Source organism: Psammomys obesus, unplaced genomic scaffold, assembly GCF_907164565.1.
Source record: "Psammomys obesus unplaced genomic scaffold, mPsaObe1.curated_primary_1811, whole genome shotgun sequence".
Lineage (NCBI taxonomy): Eukaryota > Metazoa > Chordata > Mammalia > Rodentia > Muridae > Psammomys > Psammomys obesus.
The window spans coordinates 12,470,479-12,498,405 of record NW_026596051.1 but is presented as its reverse complement, the minus strand read 5'-3'; the positions used below and the strand labels follow the sequence as shown (position 1 = coordinate 12,498,405).

The following is a 27,927-nucleotide window of genomic DNA, read 5'->3' as shown; positions in this document are numbered from 1 at the left end:
CTGCCTGCCTCTGCCTCTCTAAGTGCTGGCATTAAAGGTGTGTGCCACCACTCCTGACTCTGTGATGAATCTGAATGCAAATATCCGTGTTTTCTGATGGTCTTAGGCGACACCTGCAAAAGGGTCTTTGGACACACTAGAGAGGTCATGATCTACAGGTTGAGAACCACTGTTCTAGGAGCAGGCAGAGGCTCTTCACATCCTCCCTCATTTGGATGTCTTACTGTGAACACAAATTTACTTCATGATCACAGGATATGTTTTAAGCCCTTCTCTCCCTACCGTCCTCCTTTCCCCCTTCCTTCCTCCATTCTCTCCAGACCCTTGTATGTGTTACTGAGGCTACGAGACCTAGAGCGTTACGCATCCGTGCTAGGCAACGCTCTACCCCTGAGCTTCACCCCCACCCCCTAAAGTGAGCTTTTCTCGTTCAGTGTTCTCCAGGGTGCCTGACGATCCACATCCGCACTGCTTTGTGTGTGTTCATAGTGGTCTTAATCTACTCAGTAGCTCAAAGCTGTGTGGTGAGTATCACTGCCTTTCGACACACACGGGGGTGGGGTGGGGCAGGGGGCAGGAGCAACGGGCTGAAGAAGCTGAGCCAGGCCTTAGGAGACGTAGCGGGGGTGCGAGGAGTAGAAGGAGCTACGGGATGCTACACAGGATAGAGCTGCCTGGTTTGGAGACCAGGCAGGGCCTAGTGCTAGCTGGCTCACCTTACTTGCCCCCAGACTTTTCTGTAGGATAGCAGGGAGTGTTCGCATGCTGCAGCAAACAGAGGCAGATGGAGGCCTGGTTGGTGGTGTAGAGCTGGTGGAGTGGCAACAGCACTAGTGACTAGGGGCTCAGTGAGACTGGGGTACTTGGGCATTCTGAGGGGCTGCTGTACTTCGCCTGGGCCTTCCTAAGCCTTCATCCACTTGCTTCCCAGGTGGGCTGCCTGCCCTGGGCCTGGAGCTCTCAGTCCAACAGCTCCCTTGTGGTCCTTGCAGCCGGTGGCCGGCGCACTGTGCTGCCTGCCCTGCCCTGCGAGTCTGCGCACCACGCCCTGCTCTGCTGCCTGGTGGGCACCCTCCCACTATGCATATTCCTGCGGGTGTCCTCCTTGCCAAAGATGATCCTGCTCTCTGGGCTGACCACTTCCTACATCCTTGTCCTGGAGCTCAGTGGATACACCAAGGTTGGGTGAGTGTGGCACGCCAGGGGAAAACTCTAGACGGGGTGATGTTCAGTAGCATCCTCCTCCGACAGCAAGCTGCATGAATCGCTGTTGTTCTTAATCGTTTCCTCAGTTATTAACCCTACGGCCACAGCGTTCTCTCTCTCTCCCTCTCCGTCTCTTTAAAACAGACAGACACATACAGAAACACAAATACACAGGCAGGGAAGCAGACGGACAGACACACATCCACATCCACGTACACCACTTAACAAGCCAGTGCAAACCAGATGTATACAATTTTATTCTAGTTTGGTGGCTTTTCCATTTCTCTTCTTGAGCCTGGACCCTAGCAAAGTCTTTTAACTTCTAGCTGAGATGAGAGCCAGGCCTGCGGTCAGGCCCCAAGTTGTTTTGTAGGCCTTACCACCCCAGAAATGGCTCCCTGCCCAGACCCAGGGTTTGATGGCCATGTCTTGCCTGGAAGCTGAGTCTGATGGGATTTCTTTCTCCTCCACCTCCTCAGGGGTGGTGCCCTATCTGGGCGCAGCTATGAGCCAATCATGGCTATCCTGCTGTTCTCATGTACGCTGGCCCTGCATGCCAGGCAAGTGGACGTCAGACTTCGGCTGGACTACCTCTGGGCAGCGCAGGTAAGTTGAGCCCTCTGTTTCCTAGGGCATGGCATGGCTGTGGGGAAGGTAGCAGAGACTCCAACTGGCTACATGGCAGGCTGAAGCCCTGGCTCAGTAGTATAGCAGAGTCAGCACAGTGGAGGAACTTCCTCAGATGATCTGTCCTGGACGCTTGAGTTCTAGGCCTGGCACCCATGGGATGGCTGGACAGATGGATGCAGGACGGACGCGAGGGCTGGGGACTGGAGTTAGCGTGGCTCTGTTGTACGGCGGTACACTCCCTGTCCTAGGGCCTCCGTGGGGATTGGGTGTGGCCGGGATCCCATCAGGGTCCTTTCAAAAACTCCATGCCAAACCTTGGTCAGCTCACCCCTGACCTAGTAATTTTCCGGGTATTTCTGACAGGAAAGCTAGGAGGCCTCAGAGTGTAAGTAGCCGGGTGAGCCGGTCTTGAGGCCCTGACAATCTTTGCACCAGGCAGGCTGTCACACTGCCTGTACTTAGCTTCCGAGTGAGGAAAGTGCCAGCTGAGGAGTACTTTTTGGCCTGCGTTCACAAAAACAAAAACAAAAAACAAAAAACAAAACAAACAAACAAAAACAAAACAAAACAAAACAAAACCTTTGGAGCACGGTGAGGTTTACCAGTGTCCATGGCAAGGTGGGGTTTCCTGGTGCTGGGGCAGATGTGTCTCTTCATGTACCCCCTGCCTCTGCTTGCTGTGCTTTCCCAGGGATGGAAAAGCATTTGCAAGGCTTGCCCCCAGGCTCAGCTCCCATCTACAGTGGTTTCCCTGGCAGCAAATTGTCCCATGAGACTTCCTTACCTGAAAAGGAGGGAGTATGGCCAGTGAAGCCGAGTCTTGGCAGCAGCTAGTCTTCTGATTCGGATGATGCATTTAGAACAGCCTCTGCCTTTTGAGTGGTGGAGTTTCCTCACTGCTCAGGATGAGATGAGAAATGAGAAAACATTGAGAGGCACGTGAAAAAGCAGGGTCCACAGAGGGACCTACCAGTGTCGGACAGTGGCTGGCCTGGGGTAAGCTGCTGAGCCAGGCTATGGCTGCATTCCTGTGCTGTCTTCTCAGACTCTGAGCCCGTCTTGGACAGTGTATGAGGCCATAGAAGAACATCATCAGCTCAGGGCCTTGACTGTGCAGCCAGGGCTGAAGGGTCCCAGCTCAGAGTTGGGGCTCAGATGCCAGGTAGGTAAGGCCAGAGGACAGTTAGGAGGAGCCAGTGATTGTGATAAAAATGCTCCCTGGCAAATTCTCCCCTTGCCGGCAGTAAAATGGAGTGAGAACCACCATTCTGAGTTGCTCAAAATAAATGCAGTTCCCCTTCTTGGCAACCTGCTCCCAGGCCTGGCATGAGGAAGCTTGTTGCGGTGTTGTGGCTTGGTTGAGCCGGTGGCCCTGTCCCTGGGCTATAGGTTATGTATACTGTTGGGTGGCCGGTTTTTGCAGTACTTACCAGTGACCCACCTCACCCAGAAGCAGGAACCAAGGAGCCTATTGGTTTGTAGCATCTAGGTTGCGGAGGGTGGGGGTGCCCCTGGTGACGGCATTCGCCAGTTCCTGGAAAGGAGACCTGGCCAGCTGCAGTTTGCCCGAGTCATACCAGGTAATGGGAAGAGCCTCTATGGCAGCTGTGGCATCGATCGTGGTCTTTGCTGTACGCAACTCTCTGTTCAGCGTAACCCAGCTGGCTGCCCGCTGTGGTCCACTGACCCTGCCATCAGCTGCATTGTCGGGTTTCAGATCTCATAGTGAGTAACTCACACAGGATGAGGCTTGGAAGGTCAGGACTCTTGGTACAATGAGGTGGGGTTCTGTAAGGCTGTTTGCTAGGGCATCCAGTTGGTTCTCTAGCCTAAGCAAGTGGAATCGAGGCCTGGAGGTGAACTCTTTTCTGTGGGGGAGTGGTTACTCCTTGGGTAGACATTTTTTCTCGTATGGAGCGGCATGGCCTCTTTTGGGCTTTGATTATTAAGTTGCAATATTGGTTCCTAAACGCAGTTTTTAAATGTCATTGAGTCACGTGACTCTTCATCCACACCTTCTACCACCACTCATGACACATGAGCTTTCCAGTATGGGACACAAAGGCATGCCCTCACATGTGACCTTCATGCGTGAGTGTCATGACAGAAGGGTTGCTAAATGGAACACACTGAGACATTTATTTTCCATAGACAGGTAACGGAAACGTCACCCTGCTTTCCCGTAACCCCAGCAAAAAAACATGGAACTTTCAGGACTTTGTCTGTTTGCCCTCTGGGTACTTAGTCAGGTCATAGAGACCACGAGAGCACCTGAAACTATTGCCTCATTGTCCGGACAAACACTAGCTGGGTTAATTATTTTTGGAAACCACGTTGGCCATACAACCCTGCATAAATAAACAGACTTTGCTTTGCCCTTGGTGAAATTCTCTGGCTCTTCAAGAGCTGTGACTGTTGGCATAATTTTATCCCAACATTGTTTTTTTTGTTTTTTTTTTTTTTTTTTTTTTTTTTTTTTTTTTTTTTTTTTTTTTTCAAGACAGAGTTTCTCTGTGTAGCCCTTGTGTCCTGAGACTCACTCTGTAGACCAGGATGGCCTCAAACTCAGAGACCTACCTGCCTCTTCCTCCCAAGTGCTGGGGTTAAAGGTTTGCTCCCTTATGCCCAGCAACCAATATTATTTTCACTGAATTCAGTAGATATGATCCTTGTGACAAACATAATTCTAATGTTTATTTCCATTTGTACTGGCATTCAGCTTGTTTGCTTACCAGTAAATGCTTAATTTAAGGCGATCCTTTCCATGCTGAAGCCATCACTTAACCCCAAGGAGGGTTTCCTGTGGCTTGGTGTCAGCACATACTGAATTCCCATTGGTAGAACTACATCAGACCCTGTGGCACTTCTTACTTCCGTCCACAGGTTCTTGGCCGTGCTTTCCCATACAGGTATGGCAGTAGCAGGGACTTTACATCTTGCCCATAAGGTCCTCTTCCAGGGACTTCGAAATGCTGTGGCAGCTATCTCCCCTTTCTTCTGGTTGGCACAGGCTTATGTCAGGACTGTGAGCGGGCAGACGGGACCAGATGATTTCTGATGATCTTGCATTAGGCCCCACCTCTTCAAAGGTTTTCACTCTTCCTTCGATGCCGTATGTAATGTATATGCATGGGAAATTGAATATGCCACAGCATACATATGCAGGTCAGAGGGCAGCTCGGTGGAGCTGATTCTGGCCTTCCGTCTATCACTGGTTCTTTTGTCAGACGTATGCAGCAAGCATCTTTAACCCGTGAGCCATCTCACCAGGCCCATGTCTTATAGGTCCTACCACCTCTCACCACCACCACACTGAGGACTGAGTTGTGCCTCCCCTCCTGCCCTCCACAGGCACACAAACCCTGGCCACGAACCACAGGAGAGTGGTGAAAGCCTTCCATTCTTAATATTTTTCTGGGAGGCTTTGGGAGAGTTAGAGAGTTGATTCTTCCATAAATGTTAGGTGGAATGAAATGAACCTCTGAGCCATAGGTTCATACTGGTTGTTTAATGAAGAGATGTTAAGCTAGAATTCCCAAGTTCCCTAAAATCATAAGGCCCCTTAGGCTTCCTATTGCTTTCTACGGTGGCTCTAGAAGTTTGATCCTTCCCTGACAAGTGCTGACTTAAAATTGGCCATGGCATCCGTTGCTGAAATTGGCCATGGTATCCCTTGCTATTCCTTTAATATCTGTGGAGTCTGATTGTGTTATTTAATTTCTTATATTTGTTCACGGTTGAATTTATTGTTATTTCACCTTTTACAGGTGGCTCGTCCTTTCTTCCCCCCCCCCGCCCCCTTTCTGTGTAGCATTCTCTGGCTGTCCTATACTCACAGCAATCTGCCTGCCTCTGCCTTCCCCTAGTGCTGAGATTAAAGGCATGCACCGCCACGCCCGGCTGACTTCTTTCTAAGGTGGATGCCCTGCTCTGTGTTAGAGACTTGTCCCAGGGTGGCTGTAGAGGTTCTAGGAATGCTGCCATGTAGTGTAGCTGGGGACGCTGGTCCCCAGCGTCTCTAGTTTTCCTCTTCATTTCTTCACCCAAAGAGTAATGTGTTCTTTACTCTGGAAGATTCAGCAGACGTCTTGCAGTTAGTGACTTCAAAATTCAATATTGTGGTCAGAAAGAACATGCTTTCGTGGCTTGAATCCTATTAAGTTTCTTGAGACTTGCTGTGCTGTCCTTGTTTCTTCTGTGTTCTCCTAAATACCATGTGTTTCCTGTAGCTGGTCAGTGGTGTTTAGGTAAATATCGATTAAGTCAGACTTCTCATGGAAACAACTCCCGAACAGAAATGAAAGTTCATCAGAATGTGACTCTGTTCCTACAATCCAAAACCCGTATCCCATTAGGACCCTCTGGTATTACATCGAAGGGAGATTTATTCAGCTAGCCCGCCTACTCTGAGCCACCCTGATTTAACAGGTGGTCACACAAGGAGGGTTGGAGGCCCTGTCTGGCCTTTGTTCTCATAGTGTGTGTGGTCTTCATGCATACAGAGATAATGTGTTTTAAAGTGTGCCCTGGATTACATGACAGTTACCAAGGAAAGGGAGCTTAGGGCTATCCTTATGATCTTTTGCTTGAGGCCTTCTGTGGCCTATATTGGTCAGGACTTATCTGAAGATTTACTTGAAGGAGACCTGAGCCCTGTTGTGAATACAAGCCTAGCTTGTCCTGGGTTCACCATTCGCTCAGATCTGCCCATCTCCAGGCTCCAAGAGAGCTTATTACATATGTGAGTCAGAAACCAGGCTGTGCCGTATATGTGTGTGTGTGTGTGTGCGTGTGTGTGTGTGTGTCTGTGTGTGTGTGTGTCTATGTGTGTGTGTGTCTGTGTGTGTGTTAATTAGCTTACAAATTAGTGGGTTTCCACAAGGCTTCTTCAAGTATGTTTAGTTTACTAACCCACCCCTTGCCTCTTCTTCTTCCCAGTCCGCATCTCCATCCCCACTAAATTTTTAACCTCTGTTATTTCCCCGTCTCCTTTTGTGCTCTTTTCCCTTGGGAGTTGATGTTGCTTGACCTTAGCTTCCTTTATATCCTAGACTGGGTTACTACTGTTGTGATAGAACACTGTGACCAAAAACAGCTTGAGGAGGAAAGGGTTCCTTTTGCTTACACGTACACATTGTAGTCTATCAATGGAGAAAGTCGAGGAAGGAACTCAAGCAAAGCTGGAAGCTGAAGGCAAGGGCTGATGCCATGGTGTGTGTGGTGGTGGTGGTGGTGTGTTTGTGTGTGTGTGTGTGTGTGTGTGTGTGCTGCTTACTGGCTTGCTCAGGCTGCTTTCTTATGAAAGCCAAGACCACCAGCCCAGGGATAGCACCACCTATAATGGCCTGGCCCTTCCCCCGTCAATACCTAATTAAGAAAATGCTCTATAGCTGGATATTGTGGAGGCATTTTCTAATTGAGGGTCCCTCCTTTCAGGTGACTGTAGCTTGTATCAAGTTGACATGAGACTAGCCAGCACAATGTACTCGGGTAGTTCATTTCCATCTCAAGAAGAGGCAGCTTCTAGAGCGAGCGGTGTCTCCAGAGAAACATACTCAGAGGAAGAGGACATTAGGAAGTGCCTTGCTGGTGACTATATGAAAATCAAGTATTGTGTTTTCCTGCTCCTGAAGAGTGGCCTGGTGGACCAACTCTTCACAGGTGCCCTGTGACCCTTGGATGAATCACTGTGGAGGATGGGGCAATTGTTGTCAGTTGTTCCATTGCGAGGACTCGATGTTGATTTCAGGCACGGTGTTGGGGGTTGTTGGTGTTCTCCAACTGAGGATGTTTTGTCAGGGTGAGGGGTGAGCATCATCCTCCTGCACACGCCAGCATCCCAGGGAGGTGCCAGGTTAGGATATTGGTTGTTTTGTTCTTTATCCAAAACTACAAGCACAGCATCTCTGGCCTCCTTGGAAGTGCTACATCATGGTTGATAGACATGCCTGGTCAATAAATTCTAAAACGTAGCACAGGTGAGTAGGGAACGCCTTTTGAATAAGTGCTGAGGGCACGTTTTTGGGAACAGTTCAGTGTGTACCTCGTGTGACCTTGTTGACAGTAACGTGTGTCACCTAGTAAGCTAGTCCTTAAAAAAATCTGAGTTCCCTGACTGGAAAATCTTAGAGCATTTCAGTGGATTTTCATCCTGCTAAAAATATAATCAGACAAATTCTGCTTGCTTTATAAGACTATCTGCTATACGTAGGATGGAGATACGTCAGTCAAATTTCAACAAGGAAACCCTTTTGACTTTTGTGTGGAGTAAGATGTGTTAATGTAGGAAGGACAAAGGTATCCTAGCAGTCCCTAAATGGCAGGACCCAGAATAAAACCTTTCAATAAAATGTGGTAAGCCGGAAGTAATTTTCAGTTTAGTGCTATTTTTGTTTTTGTAAATCCTGCTTTTAGTATTTTGAAGTTTCATATACGTGCACAATGTGTATTAATCATTAACCATAAAAGGAAGTTTTGACTTCTCCTTAAAAACATGTATTATTATACTTTTGTCCCAGGCTGGGTTAGTGGTGCATACTTGTAATCCCAGCGCTTGGCAGGCAGTGGCAGGTGGATCTCTGTGAGTACAAGGCCACACTAGCCTACATGGTGAGCTTTAGGACAGCCAGGGCTAGAGAGAGAGACCTTGTCTCAAAAAATAAAACAGGGAAACAACCCAGATGTCCATCAACGGAGGAATGGATACAGAAATTGTGGTATTTTTACACAATGGAATACTACTCAGCAATCAAAAAGGAGGAAATCATGAAATTTGCAGGCAAGTGGTGGGATCTAGAAAAGATCATTCTGAGTGAAGTATCCCAGAAGGAGAAAGACAAACTTGGTATATACTCGCTTATATAGACCTACAAGATATGATAAACATAATGAAATCTACACACCTAAAGAAGATAATCAAGAAAGTGGACACAGGCGAAGATGATTAATCCTCATTTAGAAAGACAAATGGGATGTGCATTGAACTTATGACAGGAGTCTACCACAAAAGGCATCTGAAAGACTCTACCTAGCAGTGTTTCATAGCAGACACTAAGACTCATAACCAAACCCTCGGCAGAGTGCAGGGAATCATATGAAAGAAGGGAAGTTAGTATGATATGGAAAGGATAGGAGCTCTACAAGGACCAAATATATCTGGGCACAGGGTCTTTTCTGAGACTGAAACTCAACCAAGGACCATCTATGGATATAACCTAGAACTTCTGCTCGGATGTGGCCTGTGGTAGCTCAGTAACCAAGTAGTTTTCCAAAGTAAGGGGAACACGGACTATTTCTAACAGGATCTCAAGGGCAGGCTGTTTGACCCCCCCCCCCCCCAGGGGAGGAGCAGTCTGTTAGGCCACAGAGGAGGACTTTGCAGCCAGCCCTGAAGATACCTGATAAAACAGGGTCAGATGAAAGGGGAGGAGGTCCTCCCCTATCAGTGGACTTGGAAAGGGGCAGGGAGGAGACCAGGGAGGGAGTGTGGGGTTGGGGAGGGAATGAGGGAGCGGGATACAGCTGGGACACAGAGTTAACAAAATGTAACTAAAAAGAAAAATAAAAAAAAAAGGAAAAAAAAATAAAAAAAAAATAAAAACTTCATTGATGATTTAAAAAAAAAAAGAGAGTTTTGTATATATAGAATCATTTGCTTCTATTTCAAATACATTCTTACAAAATGTAAAACAGAAGACTTCTATTTAGATGTGGAAGCCGTCACAGGCATTTTATGCTGATACCTTACTTGGCCATCAAATAAATTAGTAAAATTTATTTTTTTCTGCAACAATCACAATTTGAGCATCAATATTATTTTGTTTTGACATTGTTTAAACCTAAAGTTAAAACTTCTCAGAATCAAAAATAAATAAATAAATAAATAAAACAGCTAATTAATACCTATCCTCTCTTCCATCTCCTACCCACACTTACACCTTTAACCCTGACTATTTCCCCATCTCCTTTCATGTTCAACTTTCTCCTCTAATTAAACTTTTCCCTTGGGTTACAGGAGTGTAGGTTTCTGTATAGGTCACTCACTCACCATTTATTTTGGTTAAACCTTATACCAACATTTCCCCATCTTCTAGCCCTCACCATACTCGAATCTTTCCAACTTTAGTATTACCCCTCTTTTCATTTTACCTGTATTTGACTCTCCCATCTCCCTTAAGGCATCCACTCTAGAAGTCATGCAATATTAAAGTATTTTATTTTTAAGCAAAGACTGTTCAATTATGTTGTTTTTATTGTATTATTATTGATAGTAACAATAATTATTTCAGAGAAGATAAATATTATTGTGCCATTAATATAAGCAAGTTATTTTTTTTAAATACATTTTCTCCCTTAATCCTTTCCTTCAAATGCTTTCCTTTGGGACGTGTTATTTATATTTATATTTAACATTATATTTAGCATGTAGCATGCCAAATATAATTAGAGATAAATTTCCCAGGGAGAGGAGGGTGTTTACAATGTTATATTGACAGGAATGGAGAATAAAAAGACCGAGGCCGGAAGTCAGGGGCCGCTAACCTGTAAGTCACAGAGTCGCTCCATGGGAACCCTCTGCCAGAGAGCCACTCTGACAGTGGCTCGGGGCAGAAGCCTGCCCAATTCCCTTACGTTGTTTTCCTTTCCAGCAGAGGTCATAGACCCTGAGCCCCCCTCAGAATTGCCAGTGGCCATGTCCTGCTGTTTGCAGAGCAGGCTCCAGCCTGTCTGGCCAGTGTCTCCTCTGGTTTGACCTGGAGTCTGGGGCTCACAGGTGTCTTTGTTGTGTTTCTATGCACTGCCACCTGCCCCTTTCTATTGGGGCATGATAATTTGTTGATCTTGCTTCTTCTTCTTCTTCTTCTTCTTCTTCTTCTTTTTTTTTTTTTAAATCATTTTAAACCCACTTCCCCAGACTTGAACTTTCATTGTGGTCACTGTGTCCTCACCACAGCTGTTTTGGCTTGAGCCCTTCTCACTTTGCTCGTTGGAATCACTAGCTCTTGGGGTAGCTGGTAGCATCATGACAGGAAATCCAGCAGCATGTAACTTTGTAAATTCAGCCCTGGGGAGTGTAGAGTAGCCCTCCCCAAAGCATTTGCCAGATGTAGCCCTAGGAAAAGCACCTCTAAAGATGGGTGAGAAGATGTTGAGGCACACTCCTGTGCCTGCCCTGCCCTGTACATCACCGACTGCCAGAGAGCGTTGGCCCATGGATGGCTCCCATGGCAAGCCCCAAGCATCAAAGGCACTATGCTGGCATTTCTGCTATACCAGGAAGTAGTAACACATATACATAGACTTTTTTTTTTTTTGAGACAGGTTTTCTCTGTGTAACCCTGGCTGTCCTGTAACTAGCTCTGTAGACCATGCTGGCCTGGAACTCAGAGATCCATGTGCCTCTGCCTCCCAAGTGCTAGGATTAAAGGTATGTGACACCAGTGAGCAGTGAGGGTCAAGTTTTGTAGCAGGAACATATACAGCTTCTGTCTCTGAGCGCTATGGCATACCATGGGCCACTAGCCCCCACTGATAGCATCCGTTGAGGCTCATGGTGGCCTACACAGAGGGCCACCCCTGACACTATTTCTTAGCTCTGTAGGGCCATAGGTCATGGTAAGCAGACCAGGACTGGTGGCTTCTGCCATCCCCTGTCCAGTCATTAGGACTTCTTTCCCTGCTTCTGGTTCAAAGAGCTCACCAGGTTGAACATCTTGATCCAACCCATCCCAGCAGGATGGGAGTTTTCATGGAGGCAGCAGCAGTTCTGGGGGATATGGTGCCATGGGGAGGTGTCTGCCACCTGTGCTGGACCTTCTGGGAAAGGCAGAATAGAGGCTTGCCTGGGACTGGTACAGTCTGGGATGAGCACATAGGTTCCCAAGAGGTGTTCCAGGGACAGCAATGGGATTTGTGGGTTAGACCCTGGGGATGGGGAGCCATTGTCAAGCACTGAAAGTTAAAATGGCGGGGTGGCGAGTCCTTCAACCCTGCTTTGCGGCTCTTGTCTTTACATCTGGTATGGAAGATAGAGTATTCGTGCATCCTCCATGCATCTAGAGCCCTGCATGGAGGATCAGTGAGGTTGAAGCAGCAGGCTACCCCACGCCATGAGAACTTACTCTAGATACTCAGGGGATAAGGAAAAAAGCCCTTTAATAGCCTGAATCCTGTTCTGGCTAATGCACAAAGAGAAATGAGCCATGAACAGAAACTTTTAACAGTTATATAGGTCATAGGCTCCAACATTCCACGTACAGAGTTACACTTTGAGCAATTAAACAGAGGCAGAGAACTTTAAGTCTGGTTATAGTTACTTTTAATGTAGACCGATACTGTTCTTTTTCTAGTAGTTGTTACCCAGGGTCATCCTGCCTGGCAGAGTCATGCTTTCCTTGGTGAGAGAACCAGACATGGTCTTTGATATGGCAATAGGACCTAATTGGCTGCAGTCTTACCGAACTAAATCCTGGCAGGAACATATTCTCAGAAAGCCTGAAGTTTAACTATATGTTAGAGGCACACAATCCGTCCTACGGTTCCTACCAAGCCTGGCTAGGGTGCTGCTCACCTTCCAGGTAAGTGAGCGGCAGTGTTTCTTCAGCCAAAGCCCACTTTGTGCAACGTAATGCTTCCTAAGCAAGCTTCTCGGCAAATCCTCTATCACATCAGTTTATCACTCCCAGTCTCTCCTGTATCAAGGTATCATGGGGGGAGGGAGGGGGCAGCATACATAGCTGGGATTCATGACCCATGACCCCCAGGCAGAAGAGGAGCGAGACGACATGGAGAGAGTGAAGCTGGACAACAAGAGGATCCTCTTCAACCTCCTGCCAGCCCACGTCGCACAGCACTTCCTCATGTCCAATCCCCGGAACATGGTGAGCAGAAGGGCTTCCTGGGCCTGCTGGGTGGCAGGACTTCCTGTTCTGCCTCTGGGGTGCCAGCCCGGCCTGGCTCACTCCGATTCTCCCGCAACTCGGGGCCTCTTTGGCCTTCAGAAATCCCCGATTTAGCTGCTCAGCTTCCAGCCTGGCCTTTCTACCCCCCCTCCCCCGGGCAATGGGTAAATTCTGAGCCACTAGGAAACAGTGGGGAACTTGGGTGGACAGGTACACATTTCCTTCACCCCCTTTCCCTTTGATCCTGGGCTGGCATGCAGTATGCGTAACTCACAAGAGGAGGAGAGTGGGTTTTAATAAACGAAATCCAGAGAGGGGTGGGGGTGGAAATGCCTTTTCAAGTTTGGGTCATTGCAGATAGCTTCCATAATTTGGGGCCATGCTTTTCCATAGCTGTCTGTCATGTCTGCTTGAAGCATGGGGTTTCTCTTTTCCTCCTTCACGTGGAATGTTTGGTCAGAGCCCCTCACAGCCCTGCCCGTTGCAGTTGCTGTGGTCACCAGCACAGCACAAGGAAGATGCTTGCAAAGGCCAAGTTCAACAGTAAAAAAAAAAAAAAAGAAAGAAAAAAAATCCAGTTTGGCTTCGACAGTTCTAGGGGCAGAACAAAGCCTGGAGGTTCAGCTAACCTGCTCCCAGCCGGAAGCAGCTGCCCTTTCTGTGCACTCGGCTGAGCTTTAGAGCCACGGAACGTGTGTCTTTCATATGATTCCCCCTTCCCTGCCATTCCCTCACCTCGGAGGCCCAAGGACAAAGCGGACCACTCAGGATTTGCCCATGCAGTGGCCCCCACGGCCTGGAGCTAACTGGGCTCCTATGGCCCAGCTCGTCCCTCTTCCCAAAGCTGCTCCTGGTGGTTGGCCGTGCCTGGTGCGGCGTGGCGAGGCCGACCCCTTCTGCCTTTGCAGGACCTCTACTACCAGTCCTACTCCCAGGTGGGCGTCATGTTCGCCTCCATCCCCAACTTCAATGACTTCTACATCGAGCTGGATGGCAACAACATGGGGGTGGAGTGTCTGCGGCTCCTCAATGAGATCATTGCTGACTTTGATGAGGTGAGGCCGTGCAGCAGCGTCTACTGACAGGGTGGCAAGGATGACCCTCTGTCGACCCAGACCCTGCCTGGGTCCACAGCAGGGTCCAGGGCAGCTGGGACAGTTAAGACAGAGGGACCAGGGCTGGGCAGCTTCCACTCCGGGTGGGCAAGTGGGAACCTCTAGGCCCTTTCCCAACCGGGCGCTGTGTGTACCCCTGCCCTAGAGACCCTCTTCCCCAGTGTCTGTGAGTTTAGCTTCAGAGACAGGGATGCGTCCTATGCTGTATTTCCTTTCACACATAGTGCCAGACCCAAAACACCAGAGGAGCCGCTGTGCACTATTTGATGGCCACCTCCTCTGTCGCCCCCTAGTGGATGATGGCTGTATGATAGCTCTCCACTGTGCTGGGGTGGTTAACAGTTCTGTGTTTTAAACAAAGCTCATGGACAAGGACTTCTACAAGGACCTGGAGAAGATCAAGACCATTGGAAGTACCTATATGGCCGCGGTGGGGCTGGCGCCCACAGCAGGAACCAGGGTGAGTAGGTCCCAGGCCACTTGGCTCAGGTCTAGTCTAGCTCTGTTTCCGATGGATCTGGGATGCCAGGGCAGGTGCCCCACACTGAGGTTGGTTTCTCTGTGCTGGGTTAGGGGAGAAGATCCTAGGATATCTTGCCATTGGGTGGTTTTTCCCAGATACTGAATCTTAGAAAAGCCCTCAACTTCAAGCCCTCCTCATCAGCTGCCTCCTTTGGCTCCTAGCCTTGGAGTGCTCAAAACTCGAGCCCCGCCCCAAAAGTGCACTTGTGAACACAAAGTAGGTCTGCAGATACAATGCAATAAGGAGCAGTCTCCCAGAGCGGTGTCAGCAGCCCCATTTTGCCCAACATTTAAGGAACGGATGATGCGAGTCACCTTCACCCTCCTCTAGAAGACAGGGGCGGCGAGAAAGCTTCCTGACTCACATTCTCAGACCAGAGCTAGACGAAGACATACCTAGAAGGGGGAGCCACAGATCAGTAGTATTTGTTCTCACAGATGTAAGTGCAGAAAGCCCTCATCAAACATTAGCAAGCAGAACCAAGTGGTAAGTAAAACGAATTCTACACAAGGGCCAATCACGATTCACTCTAGCTATTAACATTCCAGAATAAATTTGTGAAGCCCATCCTACAATATATGATCCTAAAAACTGACACAAGACTCCATGTGAATCAATAGCCATTCCTGAATAAAAATTTAATAATTTTTATTAAACTCGGAGAAAAGGAAACCTCTGATTTGACAAAGGACACATATGAACCCTACAAACTTAACATTATGTCTGATGAAGAAAAACTCCTCAGCTTAAGACCAGGAGCATTGCAAGAATAACCTTTCCCACCTGCGTTAAAACTAGTATCATCACTGATTATTAAAGTCAGGACTTCGCTAAATAGTCTGGATGGGACTTGAACAACTGGGTAGCCCAAGTTGGCAAAGAATGCCATTCCTTATTCTGCCCCCTGACTTTTGGGGTTGTAGGCATACACTGCCATACCCGACTCTCTCACCAGTAACATTTAACGGCATTCTGGAGGTCCTAGCTAAGGCCGCAGGTCAAGAAAGTGAGATGAAGCGCGTACGGATTTTGGAGGAAGAAAGAACACCATCTTTGTCTTCAGGTGACATGAGAGTAAACACGTGGAAACCCTGAGAGAACCAAAGATGGGGTGAGGGGATGGGTGGGTGCCACTACTGTAAATGGTGAACGAATGGATGAACAGAGAAAGGTAGCAGGATACAGAGCTTGTATGTAAAACTCGATCCTTCTCTGTGTAGTAGCCATGGACGTTTGGTGTTTGAAATTACAAACATAATACCATTTATATTAGCACCAAAATAGAATACTTGGGGTAAATATAGCATGGCGTAGACAGGATCTATATAAGGAAAACTATTCTGCGTCCTTGCATGGGAAGGATGGCTGCTGTCAAGATATCAGGGATTATAAATTTGATGTGTGGAATTAACCCAGCCTCAATAAAAATTGTATCAGGGTATTGCATGACCTTGACAAACTGAACCTAAATTTAGACTGAAAAACAAAAGATCCAGAAGAGCCCAGACGATCCTGGAGATCATATACAAAGCTACAGCAGTGACAGCAGTGTAGCATCCTGGGGATATTTCAGACTGATCAGTGGGACAGGGTAGAGCACCCAGAAAGAGACACATATAGCTATGCCCAGTGGATCCCCATTTTTCTTCTTTCTTTCTTTCTTTCTTTCTTTCTTTCTTTCTTTCTTTCTTTCTTTCTTTCTTTCTTTCTTTCTTTCCTTCCTTCCTTCCTTCCTTCCTTCCTTCCTTCCTTCTTTCTTTCTTTCTTTCTTTCTTTCTTTCTCTCTCTCTCTTTCTTTTCTGGGACAGGGTTTCTCTGTGTAGCCTTGGCTGTGCTTGACTGGCTTTGTAGACCAGGCTGGCTTCAAACTCACAGAGATCTGCCTGCCTCTGCCTCCCAGAGTGCTTGGATCACAGGTGTGTGCCACCATGCCAGGCTGATCTCTATTTTTAATATAATAATTGCATATCCACATGCAAAGACACAGCCAAGGTAAAGATGTTCTGCTTCTCATGACACCAATTTGAGTCAAGTGATTAACCTAAATGTAAAATAAAAATCTAAATACTTCTGAACAATAGGATGGGAGAAAATCCAGATTGTCTTGAGTTTGGGATGGTTCTTTTTAGCTATAACAGCAAAAGCATGATCCTGAAAGAGAAGTTAGTTGGACTTTATTAAATTAAAAAATAACCCCTACTATATAAACAATATTCTCTCAGTCTGTAGACTGGGAGAAAATTTGTAAGCCACCTATTTGATAAAGGACACACTTAAAAAAAAAATCCTATAAGATTTTAAAAATCAGAAAAATGCCAACCTAGTTGAAAAGTAGGCAATCCGGGTAGGTGTCTTACCAGTGAAGATCTATAGAGGAAGGTAAGCACACGGAAAGATGCCCCATATTTTAGTTTATCATGGAGGAGACTGAAGTGTTGGCATAGAAATACACTGAGCTGTTCGAACAAAATCCAGAACACTGATACCGCCAAGCACTGGGAAGTCTGTGGGACAGCAGGAACTCTTGTTCTTTACCGGTGGGGAGGCAAAATGCTCTAGTTGTGGAGACAGTTTGGCAGCTTATAAAGCCAAGCAGACCATTCCCATTGCCCATCCATCCCCCACAATCGCAGTGCTTTGTACTTACGAGAATGAGATGCAAACCTATATCCACATAGACGCCTGGCAAGTGTTACCCATAATCACTAGAACCTGGAAGCCCCTTCATTAGGTGAATGGATAAAGAAATTCTGACATGTCCATAAAATTAAATACTACTGTCATAAAGTAGAAATGTGCAGATGACAAAGAGACACAGCGTGACCTTAAGGGAGTATGTGGTACTGTCTGAAAAAGACAAAACCACAGAGACAGAATTAGTGGCTTCTGGATATGGGGTAGAGGAAGGGATGGTGGGGGTGCTGTTATGTGACCCTGTGCTGGTGGGTGCATGATATTATGCATTCATCAAACCTTCAGGATTGCAGTACCAAGGGCGAGCGCTAATGTAAACTGTAGCTGTGGGTTGGTAATCATATGCCAGTATTGGTTCAGACTGTAACAGATGTGTCACTGCGACGCAAGAATGTAGCAGTGGTAAGTTGTATGCAGAGGAGGTCACTAGCGGAGACTCTGTATCATCTCCTCCACTGCATGGAAGTTAAAGTTCTTCAAAAAAATAAAAATAAAAATAAGATAAAGCCTGTTCAATGTTGTTTTAAGAACATAGCTCCCTGATATTGAGGAAAATAAGTCTCCTGGATAAATCCAAATTAGAAACTTTCTGGACATCACTGTTTTACAAATGGAAGGACTTGTCACCCAGTCACATCCACACAGATGCAGTGTCCATCCCTAGAAAGGGAGCTGGTGTCCCTCCCTGCCCTCCCTGACATATGTCCCCCAGTCCTTGTTTGGCTCATCTACAACATGTATTGACAGCATCGCCCAAGTAGGTGTCCAGACTCCTGATGCCCCGGTTCCAGGGCCTGTCCCCAACACCTCCAGCAGGGCATGGTCTGTACCAGTGTGGATTAGGGTGGTTTCTACCTGTGTCCCCCAGAACCATAGTTTGGGCAATACCCTAAATTTTCTACCTGTAGAATAAGAGAGTCAATGTGTCCCCAGTCTGAAATCAAGAGTACCTATTTCCAGAGCTCCTATGTCTTGTAAGAATTAAATCCCAGGCCTAGGACCTGCCCAGGTGGTCCCTGACCCACCACCTCTGACACGCCACACGCTTACTTTCCTGTCTCTTCACACCCAGGCTAAGAAGTCCATCTCTTCCCACCTGAGCACTCTGGCAGACTTTGCCATCGATATGTTTGATGTCCTGGATGAAATCAACTACCAGTCCTACAACGACTTCGTTCTCCGAGTCGGTAGGTGACTCGGAACCCATCCCTGTCACTAATGGGAGCATGGTCAGTGTGGGCCCATGGTCTCACAAGAGGTGGGTCGGGGGTGCGTGGGGACGGCATTGTCTCTGAGGGTGGCTTGTGGAAGTGCAGTGCTTCAGAAAGGGACTTAGTAAGGATTCATTATAAAGTTCAGGAGATAACAGCAGACGTCTTCAGTCACTGCTGCAGTCATCAGAGGCAAGTCCGCAACCTTGGTCACCTGGGAACAGGCTGCTCGGCCACCACCCTGATGCACGCAGGTCCCCCTTGGAAGAGGTTTTGGAGGGAGTCCAGCAGCTGGGCCCAGGCAGCTCCTTCCTTGGCTGTGACTTGAGAAGGGAAACTGTTTGATACCCAGGTCTCTTTCTTGTGTTTACAAAACCCTATTAGAAATTCAGCTTTCACCTGAGATGTAGACCGTCAGAAAATTCATCTCATCTAGAATCCAGTTGAGTTAGATAATTACCATTCTTCCCTCCCTATCTCCCCTGTCTCATACCTCCTATCTTTGTCTTGTTCAGGATATAGTTGACTAGAGGTTTATGACCATTTTATAATGCAAATGTCCAGTAGCCTTAAAATGGCCCTTGATTATGCTTGGGTGCAAGAATGATGGGAGGTGAGTAGTTCACAGCAAGTGGTATGCCAGTGTCCTTAGAAGCAAGCTGTTTCAACATGGTGTCCCCTGAGGGCAGGGACAGAGCAGCTTCTGACTTTCTTCCTAGTGGCCAGTCTCCTCCTGAGCCTCTAGCTCTCATCTATAAAAGTGCTAATGTGATCGGCCTAGATATATTGGCGAGTCCTCTTCCTTTGCCCCAGGCCCCTGTGTTGGTCCCAAGGTGAGATTGGATGAGATTCTCTTGTGGCTCTGCAGGCCAGCCCCTGCCCAGGTTCCCCCACCAGGCTTCACAAAAGTGGCTCCTAGAATCCTACGAGTCATTTGAGAAGTGGCTCCCAAGTGTCCTCCCTGGGTCACCCATGAGCTTCCAGGCTTGTTTCTGATGCCAGTGACTTTAGAGGAAGTTCAGAAACATTGCTTCACATATTCAGGTAGACAGGAAGTGGCATCTACTCAGGCCAGGCGGCCCTACTTACAGGGGCAGCAGCCTGTAGACTGTACTGAGAGTGCCCCTAACATCCCACTAAGGCCAGGCCAGACCAGGATGGCACATAGCATTTATAAGGAAATAAACCCACACTTCTCATGAACAGTAACTCAGACGTAGGCGTACCCGGCCCAGACAGGAACTGTGCAGGTCCTGAGGCCAACTGGACCCCGACCTGTGGAAGGAGAAGGGCTTCATGTCTGCCCCTCTGGGCATCTGAATTTGTTCTTGGTGCCAGGACCAACATCCCGAACAGTGTAGCTTCAGTGCTATATGGAACAGCTAAGAAGCTGTGACTGCTTAAGGGGGCAGAGAGGTGAGGTACACTGTGGGCATAAAAGCTAGAGAGCCAGACTTCCTGGTGGCTCCAGAGGAGGACCCCACAGAAGGGCCAAAGTGACAGTGACGCAGAAATGCGTCCCCTAAGTGAGAATCCACTCCACCCACTGAGGAAAAACGAGGACAAAGCTCTTTAATGCTAATATGTGTCCAGCTCTCACTAATGCCCAGAAAGGAGCCACTGATTAACGGATTTTTCCTACCGAATGTAGACTTTATGCATTCTGTATATGCTGTCATCCTTAAATCTCTTCCAGATCCCGGCCCCAGGTTACACTTTGAACAACTTAAACACAGACAGGAGAGATCAAGCCTGGCCACATGGGAAGATGGGAGGTTTGCACAGCAAAGATATTGCCAGAATTATTTCTTAAGTACAGCAGTGTTCTTTTCAAACAGTGCCTCTGGGTCGTCCTGGCCACTTGGCAGAATTTTGCTTTTTCTGACAAGAGCACAAGGGATTTAATGGTGGACCAGGACTTAATGGTGGTTGTGATTCCTGGCTCTCTACTTCTGAGCTGCCCTTTGAGCACATTCTTTGATATGGGATGAGCCTCGGGGCTGGTTTTAAGCCAGGGTTGCCTCCTTCTGTGACGGGAATGGAGCCTGATTAGAAGTCAACCTTGGTGAACAAACATGAGCGGAAACTTTCTCAGGAACCCTAAACTTCAATTATGGCACAAAAAATGTCCTTCCTGTAGTCTCTCAGAGGCCAGGACGGCATACCGCTTACCTTCTAAGGGAGTTCGTTAGTAGTGGTTTTCATACTATGGCACCACTTTCACTGTTTCGAGTTTCTCCTGCATTAACATGAGCCCAGCTGGGGCCTTTTCTTGGGGTTAACTATGATGGCCATTGCTGCTGCAGGTATGGTGGGCGATGCTGAGGGGGCTGCCCACTGCCCCCCCTGGGAAACCGTGTGCTGGTTTGGATTGCTGCCACCTATGTTAGGTTGGGGGTTTCTTTAGCATGGAGCCTGGCTTGATGTGGCTCTCAAACCAAGACTCTGAAGGGCATGCCTTTTCACTGAGAACCGACACTTATCTAGTTGCCCATGGGCCTTTGCTGTGGCTGTTTTTCAGGCATCAACGTCGGCCCTGTGGTGGCTGGAGTGATCGGTGCTCGCAGGCCCCAGTATGACATCTGGGGAAACACAGTCAATGTGGCCAGTCGGATGGACAGCACGGGGGTCCAAGGGAGAATCCAGGTAAATCACCCAGAAATCCCAGACACAGGTACCCATTCATCAGGAGAGGAAACTGAGGCAGCAGGGATCTCAGGTGAGCCTTGGGCCTGTGGCCAATAAGTGGTAGGACAGAGGAAGCTGAGCATCTTGTTGACTGCTGGGGTCCTGGGCAACACTGCTTAGCCTGGCTTTGATATTTGATTTTTTTTTTTTTTCATGCATCATCAGGGCCACTCCTGAGTGAGCAGATGTAAACTTGTCGATCACAGTGATCGGGATCACTAAGTGGCCTGGCAGCCTGGTTTCTCGGTTTTAAAACTGTGGTCACATTGGGGGCACACACCTTTAGTCCCAGCACTTGGGAGGCAGAAGCACATAGATCTCTGTGAATTTGAGGTCAGCGTGATCTAGAGAGTGAGTTCTGGGACAGCCAGACCTGTCCAAAACTCATGGTCACCATTTTGCTGTCCGTGGAGCATAGGAAGGAGGAGATGTTTCTCATGTGTTTGAAGAGCAGGATGGCAGACAGGCCCACTGCTTCCGCAGAGCTTCACTCAGGGCAAGACTTGATACTTTGATCAGATACATTGTAGCGGCCACTGGAAGGTGGTTTCTGATTTTCATCAGTGTGTGTTTGGGGGGGAGGGATGTCTCAGCTTTTAGTATTTTCCCCTAGAATAACATGAGACCTGCCATTTAGATGTAGCTCTCTGGGTTGAACAGAGCTTATAAAGGGTGCCCTGGCCTCCTGCCACCCACCAGGGAACTGCAGCCTTCCAGGGTTCTGGAGGCATATCCTTATCATTCTGGCGCACTGTCCCCAGTTTCGGGACCTGTAGGAACAGAGCAGTGAACACAGGACGCTTGAGAGGTACCGGGCTGTGGTTAGGCCACTGCCACAGAGAGGGTTTTCTGACTTCATAGTTATTATGGAGTTGTGTCTCATTGGGCATTGACCCTTGGGCTCACCATAAAGTCTCCACATCCCACAGGCTGTGAGGCACAGCTGTGAAGTGTCCCAGAGTCTAATTCTAGCACCATGTTCCAGTGTCCGCTAGCAGTTCTGCATTTTGGCATCGATGGCATTCCTTTACTTTTTCTTCCCGGATTTCTTCTGCCGTGGTAAAATGTACACAGAGCACACCGTCTTCACCCTTTCCCTGCACAGCTTTGTGCACTGAGCATCCCCATAGAGGTCGTGTAGTAGGTAGGATGTCGTCACCTGGAGAATACCCTTACACGTCCCTGCAGCCCGCCGCCCTCCTCCTGGTCATGCCCAAGGGAGGCTTCCTGGCCCCTGAGCTTTTGCTGCTGTAGAAAAATGTCCTGGCAAAAGCAACTCAGTGGAGAAAGGGTTTATTTTAGCTCACAGTTCTAGGTTGTGGGCCTTAAAACATCTGCATGAAAGTCTAGGGAGGTGGAGGAGACAGGAAGATCTGGATTCTTTGTTCTAAACACAAGTTGGTGTTTGACAGAAAAGGCTCATATTTGACATCTCTTACATGGCTGCTCGTTTCCACGTGGAGTGCCACTCTCCCCGGCTCTGCCACCGTGTGAGAAGGTAGCTGGAGACAGTTTTGTTGTTTGAACATAAAATGGAGGGGGGCAGAGGTGAAGCCAGGAGACAAGGAGGTGTGGAACCTTCCCTGCGACCTGGGAAATTTCACCCTTCATCTTTTCTCTGGTTTGGGGAAGCAGAGATTCTGGGAGCCGGGACACTGGTGTGAAGCTTGAGAAAAGAGGAGCTAAGAGATGGCCATTTTCTCTTAGCTTTCTTTGTCTTCTGTGCTTTGACCCCCTACCAAAGGCTCCACTTAGTAGCTGCACCTCCAACCCCAGTCACTAAGGGAACCAGTCCCTTAGTGCTGCAGTGCTCAGCTACCTTGCTGAGCTATCTGGAGCCCCAAGCCAGAGAGCCTGCCCCTCTGTCTTTGACACTGGGGCTAGTCCCACATAGCCCCTAACTGATACACAAAGCAGCCACAATGGCTCGCCCAAGCCCTGCTGGGTTCCCGGCACCAGTTGCTCCCCCTTCCTAGCTATGGAGTAGCTTTGTCTAGGTCCTGCCATGGTTGAAGCCAGGATGAAAAGAGAGGTACAGGGAAGAAGGTACATTGCGGAGCTCCTACCCTCCAGGAGAAGCCCCTGTTATCCATGCTAAGAGTAATGTTGGCTTCTTTTCACTGGCAGGTGACCGAGGAAGTCCACCGGTTGCTGAAGAGGTGCTCATACCAGTTTGTGTGCAGAGGCAAAGTCAGCGTCAAGGGCAAGGGAGAGATGCTAACGTATTTTCTAGAAGGCAGGACTGATGGAAACAGTTCCCATAGCAGGTCCCTTCATGTGGAACGAAGGGTATTTTCTTACGGGAGAGGCGGAGGCCAGGCCAGACGGCCTCCACTGTGTCCTGCAGCTGGACCTCCAATCAGACCAGGGCTCCCCCCAGCTCCCACTAGCCAATACCTGCCATCCACAGCCGCAGGAAAGGAAGCCTAGTGGAGCCCATGGGCCACTGGAGATGCATGCAAGGCAAGAATGCTCCAGGGTGACACAAGCCACCATGGCTCTAGCCAGGACCAGCCAGAGGAGCGGTTGCCACGTGGCTGGTCTGGAGAAGAAGCATTGTCTAGTGTGTGGCCTAAGGCCAAGGAGAGTGGTGCCCAAGGCACCCCTTGGGGCATACAGAGATCTGTCTCTTCCTAGTGACCTGGTCATGCCTGGCTAGTGTTGGCATTGGTGGTGGGACCTTGGGAATATCTTCCACGGTCATAGCAAAAGCTGCAGGGGTCCAGCTGGCAGAGGAGCCCACCATGACAAGTCAGCCTGGCTTATGGGTGGCTCTGGCCCTGGTAGGCCCTGGCTTATGGGTAACTGCAACCCTGGGTAGCAGCTTCAAGTATGAGTGCCAGACTGGGAAGTTGGCCCCGCTGGGCAGGGCCATGACAGTTGAGCTGTTCATACCATGGGCACAGCGTAGAGCTGGTCAGAGTCTTGGTCAGGACAGTCCAGGAAGAATTGAAAAGCCGCCTCTTGCTGCATGAGGAGTGAGATTGCCGGCTTTTCCTCAAGAGTAGGCTTTTGCCGACAGCCAGAGGCAGGTCTTCTGGGATTCTCAGGAGGCCCTGCAGCCCCACTTCCGTCCTCCTGGCCTGAACCCCCCCTGCCTGTTGGTTTCTGACTGCTGCGACAGCGGGCCTTCCTCTTCCTGTGCCATTACTGGGCATTCAGAGGAGAGGAGTGTGTGCTGCCTTGCCTTCTCTGTGGTGTCCTGGACACGTGCGTTCAACAAGAATCAAGCCTTCGTTCATGCTGAGAGTGATCGACCCACTACGCCCCCAAGCACGTTCCTTGCTGGAAGACATCATTTCTTAGGCATAACCAGCCCTCCTCTTGGGGGTTTCAGACATGGCAGTGTGTGCATTCCTGAGTCCAGGTGTGGGGTCCCTGCTACAGAGTGAAGGGAAAAAGTGTTCCTTTTGACAGACACCTGGGCCTCCCTCCTGTGCCCCCACGTGACTGCAGCCGAGATGAAACCCATGAGTGTGGGGGACAAGATTCTGGAAGAACTGGTAGGAAGCAATTGGCCACAGATAGCTGGATGAAACCTGCCTTCTGGAGATATTCAGCCCCATCCTCAAGAAGGGAGGCAGTTTCAAACAGGGCAGATGGACATGCCTCCATGCCTGCACCTGGCTGTAGAGGCCCATCTCCTATGGATCCCCAAGGGCTTCCCCCTTCCTAGGGTCCAGTCTTTCTTAGAATAGGGCAGAGCAAAGCCTATGCTCCCCATGGCAGGGCATACATATGGTGTCCCTAGCCCCCAACTCTGCTCTGGCTCAGGTGTGTGGCCATGTTGGGACCTGGGTAGCTTCACAGGTCAGCCAGCGCCTATCACTGGGAGACTTGAGGCGAGACTCGGGTCACATGTGGGTAGGAAGCAAGCTTCGAGCCAGGGAGAGCTGGAGGCTGCATGCAAAGTCTCCAAGTACCCGAGACTGTAGGCCGAGCTGAAGGTGCCCCATGGTTGGGGCGGGGCAGCTGTGAAGATTGCACATTCTAGTGGGCTCATCTGGAGCTTGTGGCTGGTGGTAATGAAACCCTCTGGCACCTTCTGCAGAGGAACTCTGATCTATACCCACCCTGCTTTGTTGCCTTTCTGATGCTATTGGGCAGTATGGTATGGCCATTGTTTGCTGCCTTTCTGTGACCCTGAGCCTGAGCTTGAACCCAGAGCCAGGGCCAGACTGACCTCAGCGATCCACTGCAGACTGTGGAGAGCAGGTAGCTTCTTCCCCTTCAGGTGGTCATGTCTGGTCCCTGTGGTTTGGTATTTTGGTGTAACAGTGTTGGGACAGTGCTGCCTCCAGTGTAGCTGAGGGCAAGAGGGGAGGCTTTTGGTTTTCCCCGATGGTCCCAGAGACCATCAGAGATTGCAGTTATAGGAAAGCTTCAGGCTGTTGGGGGTCTCTGAGAAGGGGCAGATTCATCTGAGCCAGAACCTGGCTGGGGCTTGCAAGTACTCACTCTTTGTGGCTCCTGCCTCCTGCCTGCTCCCATGTTTCCCTGTCCTTGGGACAAATGGCTTCTCCTCATGGGCTTCTCCTTTACTAGGACTTTCTCACCTGTCTGTCTGTCTTAAGCACATTTGAAGCAGTCAGCTCAGGCAGGAGCGCCTAAAGCCAAGTGAGTACATTGTGGTCCTGGCTCTACAGGCTGTGATGCTGTCCCTGGCCTCCTAGGCCATTGAGGAGGGCAGAGAACCTCTCACACAGCCTGGAGCTCCTCACAGTAACTTCTGGGCCTCAAGAACTACTGCCTCCCTGGGATGTCCAGGTTAGGGACAGAGGAGTGGTTCTCAAAGATACCCATGTGATAGCCCCAAGCCTTGTGTGTGTGTCCTTTGCCACAGTCAAGGAGCTTCACAGGGGGACTTAGGGTAGGTAGGTGCTAAAGGATGAGAAAGGACCCTAGACTGCACCAATGAGGTTCATGCAGACACATGGCTGCTCAGAAGTAGACGGATGGACAGGCTAGGAAAGCTATGTAGTGTGTTCAGGACTAAGTGCTCATTGTTGACTTGAAGGTTGAGGACATGAAACACACTGAAAGGTCCAGCCAGCGAAGAAACCAGGACGTCACTCCCACAACCGCAAGAAGCTGAGATTGGCAACAACCTGAGTAAGTAGCAGACAGACCATCAGAGCCATCAGCGTGGAGCCCAGCCCAGTGACACCTGGATCTAATCTACGAGACTCCGGACAGAGCCAGCCTAGGCCTGCAGCACTGCAGCCACTTGAGAGAGTGCAAAGTCGAGATCACATGGGTGCATGGGCAGAGCCACCTAAGGTGTGGTCCGAGCAAGAGAAAGCAACCTGAGAGGATGACATTGCCTTCTCCAGGCACAGAACCATTCTGAAGTAGACCACACAGGAGCCTCAGTTGGGTCTCTTCTTCAGGGGTGACATCTCCATCATCAGCAATTCCAAACCTGCCTACTTCCTGTGAGGTCAGGAACCACACGTGCAGCCATAATGTTCCTTGGGGTTTGGTGATAAACAACTCTCTCTTTTTATTTGTGATAAAAATGTATGATATTGCCTTATTTATTTTTATCTTGTACAGTATTCATGTACAAAATGTTAGAGCCATTTGGGTAGGATTCTCTCCAAATTATTTATTTTAAGATGCTCTGTAAATAGTGCACCAGTTACAGGTGCTTCCTGTTCACTTGTACCAAAAATGAGGAAAAGCCTGGCGCCCACTTCACCCCCTGCTTGTGACGCTGTGGCCCTTGGGAAATGACCCCTTTGTGTTCCCTTCCCAACCCTAGCATGCCTCCCGTGCCTGACACTGTAGAGTAGAACACAGCCCCAGAATGCTTCCAGATGCTTCCATGGGCTGTGCCAACCTGGGATGGTCCACTCCTGGAGTGTCCATACCTGCAGGTGTATGTCCCCATGCACCCAGCAACCCAGTTGTTTCTCAGACTCCAAAGCCACCAGGGCTTCCGGACCCCTCCTGTCATAGAAGCAATAACCATACTCGATACTGTAGAGGCAAGTCTGGCCCAAGCAGATTGATACTTCAGAAACTATCCATGCATACGAGCTTGCTGTAAAGGACTGACATTCCAGGCTCCACCCCTCCCAGAAGGCCCCGCTCTAGCTTCTTGGTTCCTAGGGACAGGTCTGGTACATATACCAGATAGCTGAGCAGACTCAGCCAGCCACCAGTCCTGGGCCTCAACACTATTGCTCACTAAGGAATAAAGGTGAGGGCAGCCATCCCATCCTGTGTCTGTGCCTAGCCTTGAGTTGTGATGCTTTATGTGACTGCGGGTAGGTAGTAATGACTTGACTCAGCGCTGTCGGCGTTTCAAGGTGCTCGTGGAAAGCCGTTTAAAGAAAAGCACATATTCAAGGTGGCACCTCTCCCCTTTCTCAGCGCAGTCTTGGTGGGAGAAGAGCCCTGGATTAGAGAGGGGGCTCCTGAGGATCTAACAGGAAATGAGCCCTGATTAGCATAGAGGATTCAGGCTGTGGGCTTGGCTGGCAGATGTGGATGGCCTTCAGGGTTCACAGTGTATTTATGTGAGGACTCTTGAGGCAGCAGAGTTTAACAGCAGCCTGCAGAGACTGTGTAAATGACTCACTTTAATGGGCCAGGTGAGAAAGGAACAGTTTGAATTGTGGAATCAGGGAAGGTTTCACTCAATTCTTCCAGCCCCCAGCAAGGTAAATTCTAGGGCTCTCCCAAGTCCCAGGGATCTTGTTCATAGCCTATACAGAGCTTCAGTCAATGGTATGGGGGGGATTTACAGAGCAAGTGTGTACCCTTCACAGTGAGTGTAATGGTGGCAGGGAAGGAGGGTTCATACAAACACTGCTGCAGAAGTGATGCTGGTCTCTTACATCCCTAAGTGACTGCATGCACATAACCACCGGAAACTGACTTGCTCATGGTTTTCAAAGACTTCAACTTTTATAGAGTGTGTTTGGCTTATTAAAATTCATGAGCAAGTCTGG

General features: G+C 48.9%; 1 protein-coding gene and 1 long non-coding RNA gene across 2 annotated transcripts in view; one reads left to right on the top strand and one right to left on the bottom strand.

Moving 5' to 3' along the window:
- Adcy1 (adenylate cyclase 1) overlaps positions 1-27,927 on the top strand; it is a 114,475-nt gene extending 86,548 nt beyond the window's left edge. Inside the window, exons 12-20 of the mRNA XM_055624172.1 lie at positions 435-524; positions 932-1,185; positions 1,686-1,812; positions 12,600-12,716; positions 13,646-13,792; positions 14,214-14,312; positions 18,142-18,256; positions 20,802-20,926; positions 23,096-27,927. Coding sequence (XP_055480147.1) covers positions 435-524; positions 932-1,185; positions 1,686-1,812; positions 12,600-12,716; positions 13,646-13,792; positions 14,214-14,312; positions 18,142-18,256; positions 20,802-20,926; positions 23,096-23,398 — 1,377 coding nt within the window. The 3' untranslated portion in view covers positions 23,399-27,927. The remainder of the gene's footprint in view (positions 1-434; positions 525-931; positions 1,186-1,685; positions 1,813-12,599; positions 12,717-13,645; positions 13,793-14,213; positions 14,313-18,141; positions 18,257-20,801; positions 20,927-23,095) is intronic.
- LOC129689052 (uncharacterized) lies at positions 1,440-3,237 on the bottom strand. The gene is made up of 2 exons (XR_008722028.1): positions 2,621-3,237; positions 1,440-2,340 (listed from the first exon to the last, which is right to left on the bottom strand). It is a non-coding gene; the product is annotated as an uncharacterized LOC129689052 (long non-coding RNA).